The sequence below is a fragment of the Carlito syrichta genome, unplaced genomic scaffold (genome assembly GCF_000164805.1).
Source record: "Carlito syrichta isolate Samal-C Ts95f unplaced genomic scaffold, Tarsius_syrichta-2.0.1 Scaffold288080, whole genome shotgun sequence".
Classification (NCBI taxonomy): domain Eukaryota; kingdom Metazoa; phylum Chordata; class Mammalia; order Primates; family Tarsiidae; genus Carlito; species Carlito syrichta.
In genome coordinates, this window is record NW_007232176.1 from 40,716 (window position 1) to 49,067 (window position 8,352).

At 49.0% G+C, this 8,352-nt stretch overlaps 1 protein-coding gene across 3 annotated transcripts in view; it reads left to right on the forward strand.

Moving 5' to 3' along the window:
- POLE (DNA polymerase epsilon, catalytic subunit) overlaps positions 1-8,352 on the forward strand; it is a 75,431-nt gene that overhangs the window by 11,579 nt on the left and 55,500 nt on the right. For all 3 annotated transcript variants that reach the window (XM_021710096.1, XM_008053341.1, XM_008053342.2), the window contains 4 exons: positions 4,902-5,030; positions 5,113-5,215; positions 5,443-5,589; positions 5,964-6,109. In XM_021710096.1, the coding sequence (XP_021565771.1) occupies positions 4,902-5,030; positions 5,113-5,215; positions 5,443-5,589; positions 5,964-6,109 (525 nt within the window). The remainder of the gene's footprint in view (positions 1-4,901; positions 5,031-5,112; positions 5,216-5,442; positions 5,590-5,963; positions 6,110-8,352) is intronic.

The following is an 8,352-nucleotide window of genomic DNA, read 5'->3' on the forward strand; positions in this document are numbered from 1 at the left end:
AACTACAGACACGTGCTACCACACCCAGCTAATTTTTTATTTATTGTAGAGATGAGGTCTTGCCAAGTTGCCCAGGCGGGTCTTGATCCTCTGGGCTTAGGCAGTCCTTTTGCCTCTACCTCCCAAAGTGCTGGGATGCCTGGTGAGAATATATATATATATATATATATATATATATATATATATATTTTTTTTTTTTTTTTTTTTTTCTTGAGTTAGTGTCTCACTCTGTTGCCCAGACTAGAGTGCAGTGGCACGCTCATAGCCAGCGTAACCTCAAACTACTGGGCTCAGGCCATCCTTCCACCTCAGCCTTCCAAGTAGCTGGAACTACAGGTACATGCCACCACACCCGGCTTATTTTTTGGTTTATTGTAGAGATGAGGTCTTGCCATGTTGCACAGGCTGGTCTTGAACCTGTGGGCTCAGGCAAACCTGTGGGCTCAGGCAGTCCTCTCACCTCGGCCTCCCAAAGTGCTGGAATTACAGGCATGAGCCACTGTGCATGGCAAGTATTTTTTTAAATACCAAGGACAGTTTTATGTTCAAGTGACTTACTAGTGAGACTTTAACAAATTTAATATATTTCGTTAAAACAATGGCTACCCTTCTGCTTAACTTTTCTGGCTAATTTTTTTCCTCTATTTAAATTTTATTCAGTTTTTTCTACTCTGAAATGTGTAAACTGAAGTTGGCAAACAGCACATGAGGTCTATTTTTACATAGGCAACAAGCTAAGAATGGTTTTTACCTTTCCAAAGCATTTAAGAAAAAAAATCAAAGAATATGCAACAGATCACGTGTGGCTATAAAACCTAAAATATTTATTATCTGGTTCCTTACAATGGAAGCTTGTTAACCCCAGAACTAAAGGCTTTTAAAAAATGTTTAGCCAATTTGTTTAAGAATGCCCATATAATATGTTAATTTTTCTAATGAATAGTATAGATCAACACCTAAATATAGTAGTTTTCAAATTTTGGTATTGTGTCTGGGCACGGTGGCTGACACCTGTAATCCCAGCACTTTGGGAGGTGGAGGTAAGAGGATTGCTTGAGACCAGACTAGTCACCGTAACGAGACACCGGCTCTACAAACAATTTAAAAATTAGCCAGGTGTAGTGGCTCATGCTGAGGTGTCTCGATCACTTGAGCCCAGGAGTTTGAGGTTGCAGTGAGCTGTAATTGTACTACTGTACTCCAACCTGGATGACAGTGAGACCCCAATTAAAAAATTTATATTTTCATTATTGTTTCTTGATGTTGCACACATTTTGTACAAAATGAATTTCTCAGAAAAGCACATACCTGATTTTTTTTTTCTTCTGCATTGGGTCTCACTCTGTCCCCTAGGCTGGAGTGCAGTGGCACAATCACTGCTCACTGCAGCCTCAAACTCTTGGGCTCAGACTATCCTTCCATCTTGCAGTAGCTGGGACTAAGATGCATGCCACCATGCTCGGCTAATTTTTTTTTTTTTTTTTTGAGTTGGAGTCTCACTCTGTCACCTAGACTGGTGTGCAGTGGCCGCTCCCAGCCACCGCAGCCCCGACCTGCTGGGCTCCGGCGATCCTTCCGCCTCAGCCTTCCAAGTAGTTGGAACTACAGGCACCCGCTCCCACACCCGGCTAATTTTTGATTTATTGTAGAGATGAGGTCTTGCCAAGTTGCCCAGATGGATCTGAAACCCGCGGGCTCAGGCAATCCACTTACCTCAGCCTCCCAAAGGCGTGGGATTACAGGCTGAGCCACCAAGCCCGGCTCAGCTAATTTTTTAAAATCTTTTTTTAGTAGAGGAGATCTTGATATGTTGCCCGGGCTTGTCTCAAACTTCTGGGCTCAAGCAGTCCTCCTGCCTCCGCCTCCCAAGTGCTGGGATTATTTACCTGAACACTGTACCAGCTTGATTCAGTAAGGTGCTATGTTTGAGGAATGAGTAGAAATATGCGACTCTCTATAATACTGAGTGATCTATCACAGAAACAAAGAACTGAGAATCACATGTTCTCGCTCATAAGCGGACCTTGGACAATTAACGTAATACTAGAAGTAAAAGATGGGCAGTAGGAGGAAACTGCCGGGGGAGGTGGGATGTGGGATTGGCAGTAGGAGGAATCTGGTGGGAGAGGAAGGGGCACACCTCACCCCTTCATCAGCAAGGCAATATACAACTCAGAAGCCTGCTTAGCTTTAACCGTACAAATTTCAGCGACTGTTCTGTGTTTCTTAGGACAATTTTTTAATTTCTAGAAGCTCTGTTGGTACTTTTTTCAGATCCTTTTCTTTTCCTGTGTTTTAGATTTTTGTCTTTAGTATTTTTTTCTTTTTGGAGTCAGAGTCTCACTCTGTCGCCCAGGCTGGAGTGCAGTGACATGCTCACGGCCCCTGCAGCCTTGACCTGCTGGGCTCAGACAATTCTTCTACCTCAGTCATCCAAGTAGCTGGAACTACAGGTGCATGCCACCACCCCCGGCTGATTTTGTGATTTATTGTGGAGACAAGGCCTTGCCAAGTTGCCTGGGTTGGTCTTGAACCCCTGGGCTCAGGTAGTCCTCTTGCCTCAGCCTCCCAAGGTGCTGGGATTACAGGTTTGAGCCACTGCACCCGGCCAGTCTTTAGTACTTTTAAGGAGGCTCATTTAGTGTGTTGGATTCAAGAGTTTGAATGTCTGAAGTCTTTTTTTTTTTTTTTTTGAGTTGGAGTCTCACTCTGTCGCCCAGACTGGAGTGCAGTGGCACTCGCAGCCACCGCAGCCTCGACCTGCTGGGCTCCGGCGATCCGTCTGCCTCAGCCTTCCGAGTAGCCGGAATTACAGGCGTGCGCTACCACGCCCGGCTGATTTTTTGATTTATTGTGGAGATGAGGCCTCGCCTGCCCAGGCGGGTCTCAAACCCGGGGGCTCAGGCCATCCACTCACCTCAGCCTCCCAAAGGCGTGGGATTACAGGCTGAGTCACCGAGCCAGGCTTGTCTGAAGTCTTGTGGTCTCTCCTGCATGTCTGCTCTTGGCCATGGGGGGTGTTTCCTTCCCATGTCCTGTGGTGTTGGAATGTGAATTGTACAGTCCCATGCAGGTTGCTGAAAGTCCTAGGTAGCTTTTTTTTTGAGTCAGAGCCTCACTCTGTTGCCTGGGCTGCACACTCACGACCACCGCAGCCTCAACCTGCTGGGCTCAGGTGATCCTTCTGCTTCAGCCTTCCAAGGAGCTGGAACCACAGTCATGCACTACGATGCCCAGCTAATTTTTTGATTTACCATAGAGACGAAGTCTCGCTGTGTTGCTCAGGCTGGTCTTAACCCCAGAGCTCAGGCAATTCTCTCGTCTGCCTCCCAAAGTGCTAGGATTACAGGCATGAGCCACTGTGCCCCGTCAACTTTTGTTGTTATACCTGGTTTTCCAGGATCATCCCTGTCCTGGGGTCCCTTTTCTTTCGGCTCCTTGACTTGAGGGCTCCCCCGCCATGTGGACATTGTAGTGAAAGCCACAGACCTGGCAGGGATGCCGAGGGAAGACTTTTTTCTTCATTCCGATGCTGTTTTGGTGCGCTAACGCATTGTCATCTATTCTCTTATGGAGGAGGTGGCCTTTAGGGGTCCTACCTTTGTTTGAGGGCTGTGCTTCCTCCCTTGCTGTGTGTGGGCTATTTCTCCCAGAGGAGGCATGAGAAAGGGGTTTGAAATGCAGGTCCCTGACTCGATCCTCAGGTCTGTGTGCAAGGCTGGAGCTTGGGGGCCGGGGATTTGAGTGGTTTCTGTCATTTTCTGCTAAGAACAGCTTGCTGCTCCTCATTGTTTGTGTAGACACTGAGGTTGGAGCTGAGCGCCTGCTTCCTTCTGAGGGCCCAGAGTTTGGGTATGTGCCAAGCAGAGGTGCCCATGTCCCCAGCCTCAATGAAACCCTGGGTTCTGGGTCTCGAGCTTTCCTGCTAGACGGCGGTTCGTGTGAGGTGTCACAGTTTGCTGTAGGGATTAGTTATGCCCGTGTGACTCCACAGGGAGAGGCCTGGAAGCTTGTGCCTGACTCCCCCAGCCATCCCTTATGCTTTCTCCCTTGGTGGTTGTGCTTCATGTGATCCTCCCAGCAAGTGCTCTCAGCTGGGAGGAAGTTCCCCACCTCCACCCAAGCATCCACCAAGCCAGCCCGCTGCTCAGGGTTTGAGTCTGCTTGTTGCTTTTGCACTCTGGGGATTGTTCCTTGTTGTCAGTTCTGCATTTACGGGTATAGTGTTGGTATTTTATAAACGACGTCCAGGTGTTTGATATTGGGAGGGTTTTATGCGAACCTGTTACTGGAAATAGAAGTTTCACCATGGGTTTTTGAAGTCATGCTGGAAACAGCCCAGCACAGCAGCTTAGAGCCTGGGGTTTGGACCAGAAAGACCTGTCACCCGATGCCATACCAACCTCTTGAGGCTTCTCAGCCGTTAGGCACTACGTGGGCACACCACATCACTCTAATAAGTTGCAGGTGGCACAGATGGCCTTATCAACCATGGCAGAGGGCAGCAGGGGGTGGGGGTGGGCAAGAAAGCACTTAGACTCCAGAGGACAGTGGCAGTGGCTGTTGGTGGTCTGGTCAGATTCTGAACTTGCCTGCTGGCAGGTTACCACTTTCACTTTCCAGCCATGCCATGTGGGAACCCCAGTCTGGGTGGCTGCAGTCACACACTGTCTTCTGTAGTCTTCTCCCGACCTCCGTGGTTCTTCTAGGATAGAGGCTGCTGCCTCTGTGGGTGCTCTCCTCGGGGCTCTGCTCTTTCTTGCCAGCATTGTGGACCCCAGCCCTGGGTGTGGTGGCCGTCATACCATCCCTGGGACTTGTGGTGCTGTCTTGGTCACTCTGTGCAGTTTCCAGTTCTTTTCTTGGTCACCAGCCTTCACTTTTGTCTCCTTTCTCTGCAGGTGTGTGATCAGATTAAGACGAAACTTACCTCCCTGAAAGACATTCCCACCCGCATCGAGTGTCCGCTAATCTACCACCTGGACGTGGGAGCCATGTACCCTAACATCATCCTGACAAACCGCCTGCAGGTGGGGCTTTCCTCCCTGCGCCGGAGTCGGAGCTCTCTCTTCCCGTGCCTAAGTGCTTTCTTGCCCACCCCCACCCCTGCAGCCCTCTGCCATGGTGGATGAGGCTACCTGTGCTGCCTGTGACTTCAATAAGCCTGGAGCGAACTGCCAGCGGAAGATGGCCTGGCAGTGGAGGGGCGAGTACAGTGAGTTAGGCCTCCTGGGCTGGCACTCAGCAGGAAGTGGGTGGTCTGTGTCTCCTTTTTTTAAATCTTAATAGAGATGAGGTCTCACTAAGTTACCGGGCTGGTCTTGAACTCCTGGGCTCAAGGGATCCTCCCAGCTCGGCCTCCCAAAGTGCTGGGATCACAGGGTGAGCCACCACGCCTGGTTTGTGTGTCCTCTTACCCTACTCCTGTTGCCTCTGTTCCAGTGCCGGCCAGTCGCAGTGAATACCATAGAATCCAGCACCAACTGGAGTCAGAGAAGTTTCCTCCCTTGTTCCCAGAGCAGCCAGCTCGTGCCTTTCATGAGCTGTCCCGTGAAGAACAGGCTAAATACGAGAAGAGGAGGCTGGCAGGTGAGCACTGGGTGTGGCTGTGGCTTCGGACTTCTGCCCTCACTGGTCCATGCTGGCCTGTCAGCCTGGGGTAGGCAGAGTTGCTGATGAGCAGACCGACCCTGCCCTTGATGGCTGTGGACTTGCTCTCTGTAAGGTTCCTTCCTTTGCTTCTCCTTCAGCCGGTGTCAGGAGCTTCTGTCCTGTGGCCTCGGTGGATGTGGATGTGGGCTGTTCGTACCTGGGCTGTCCTTCTTTGATAAACTAGCAGCGTGTCTGAGCCTTTACTCCTTGGTGTTAATGTAGAAAACGCTATTCCTCAGCATTTCTGTATCCCTGCTGTTTCTTTGTCTGGAAGGGCTCACTTCCCCTCCGCTGCTCTCACTTGTACTTAGATTACTGCCGGAAAGCCTACAAGAAGATCCACGTCACCAAGGTGGAGGAGCGCCTCACCACCATCTGCCAGCGGGAAAACTCCTTCTATGTGGACACTGTGCGCGCCTTCCGGGACAGGCGCTATGAGTTCAAAGGGCTCCACAAGGTGAGGGCTGAGGTGCTTTGGGTGTTGGCCTTTGTGAGGCAGATTGGGTTAGCTTCTGTGGTCAGGATCTTGGCTTCTCACCTGGGATGCCCAGGTGACTCCTACACCCAGACAGCACATGCATGGGAGAGTTTAACTTTGAGGAGTCACAGCCAAAGAGGACGTAGGCCCCACCCACCACCCCTGGCGGAGGCCTCAGAAGGATGCTGAGGGATTGATTCTGAAGTGCTTATTTAGAACAGGGATCAGCAAGCCCCTGTGGGCCACTCTTTGGGTCAGTGAAGTTTCCAGGCACCCAGCTGTCTGCTCTTAGCCACTCTCATGGGAACAGGGGTGGGGGGGCCCTCACACCTTCAGGGTCTACCACCTGGCCCTTCCATTTGCTGACTTCTGGTTTGGACAAAGTAGGGGAGTGTTTGAACGGACATATTTCATCCGGTAAGAGCAAGAAAAATGCATGGCAGTATCTCAGTTATGTCAACAGGTAGTAGTTTTATATCTAATCAAATAGAGTCATTTCTTCTGAGAGACCTTCCCTGCTAGACTCGGCAGAATCTCTTCTGTGTGGCCCGTCATGTCCTGCTGTATTACTGCCACCCCTCCTGTTACCATTGTAACTGTAATCCCAGCACTGTGGGAGGCAGAGGCAAGAGGATTGCCTGAGCCCACGGGTTCAAGACCAACCTGAGCAACATGGTGAGACCTCATTTCTACAATAAATAAATTAGCTAGACGTGGTGGTGCATGCCTATAGTTCCGGCTACTTGGAAGACTGAAGTAGAAGGATTGCCTGTACCCAGCAGGTCAAGGCTGCGTTAGCCGTGAATGTGCCACTGCACTCCAGCTGGGTGACAGAGTGAGACTCTGACTCAAAAAAAAAAGGCTTATGGTAAGATAGACTTGAGCCGGGCTCAGTGGCTCAGCCTGTAATCCCAGCACTTTGGGAGGCCGAGCTGAGTGGATTGCCTGAGCCTGTGGGCTCGAGACCCGCCTGGGCAACTTGGCGAGACCTCATCTCTACAATAAATCAAAAATTAGCCGAGCGTGGTAGTTCCAGCTACTTGGAAGGCTGAGGCAGAAAGATCGCCGGAGCCCAGCAGGTCGAGGCTGCGGTGACCAGCCTCAACCTGGGTGACAGAGTGAGACTCCAACTCAAAAAAAGAAAAAAAAGATAGACTTGATATGAGATTTAGTGTTTTCAAGTGCACAATTCTGGATTACTTAGCACATCAACATTGTTGTGCAACCGTACCACCATGATCTTCAGAACTCTACCTTCTCAAACTGAAATTCTGTCCCCATTAAACAACAACTTCCAATCCTACTCCCCAGCCCCTGTAACCCCATTCTACCTAATTCAGTAACTCTAGGGACCTCATGTAAGTGGAATCATGTAGTATTTGTATCTTGGTGTTGGTGTTTGGTGTTTTCACTTAGCATAGTGTTTTTTTTTTCTTTTTTTTTCTTTTGAGTTGGAGTCTTGCTCTGTCACCCAGGCTAGAGTACAGTGGCACACTCCTGGTCACTTCAGCCTCGACCTGCTGAGCTCAGGTGATCCGTCCACCTTAGCCTTCCAAGTAGCTGGAACTATAGGCATGCGCCACCATGCCCAGCTAATTTTTTGATTTATTGTAGGGATGAGATCTCGCCAAGTTGTCCAGGCTGGTCTTGAACCCGTGGGCTCAGGCAGTCCTCTCACCTTGGCCTCCTAAAGAGCTGGGATTATAGGTGTGAGCTGCTGCATCCAGTCAGCATAGCGTTTTCAAGGTCTGTTTATGTTATAGCATGTATCAGTACTGCATTATTTATTTATTTTAGTCATGGTCTTGCTGTGTCACCTAGGCTGGAATACAGCTGTACAACCATGGCTTACTACAGTAAGTACCCTGGCCTCCTGGGGATCCTCTGGTCTCTCAAAGTGCTGGGATGGCAGCCTGAGCCCTTGCACCTGGCCAGTACTGCATTTTTTAAAAATAGCTGAATAATAATTTCATTGCATGGGTTTATCACATCTTGTTAATCCCTTCATCTGCTGATGTTTTCTTTGGTTGCTTCTGCCTTTTGATTGTTGTGAGTAATTCTGATATGAACATGTGTGTAAAAATATCTTAAGCCTCTGCTTTCAATTCTTTTGGACATATACCCAGAAGTTGAATTGCTGTATCATAAAAGAGAATATATATATATATATATTCTATATATTATATATATATATATATAATTTTTTTTTTTTTTTTTGAGTT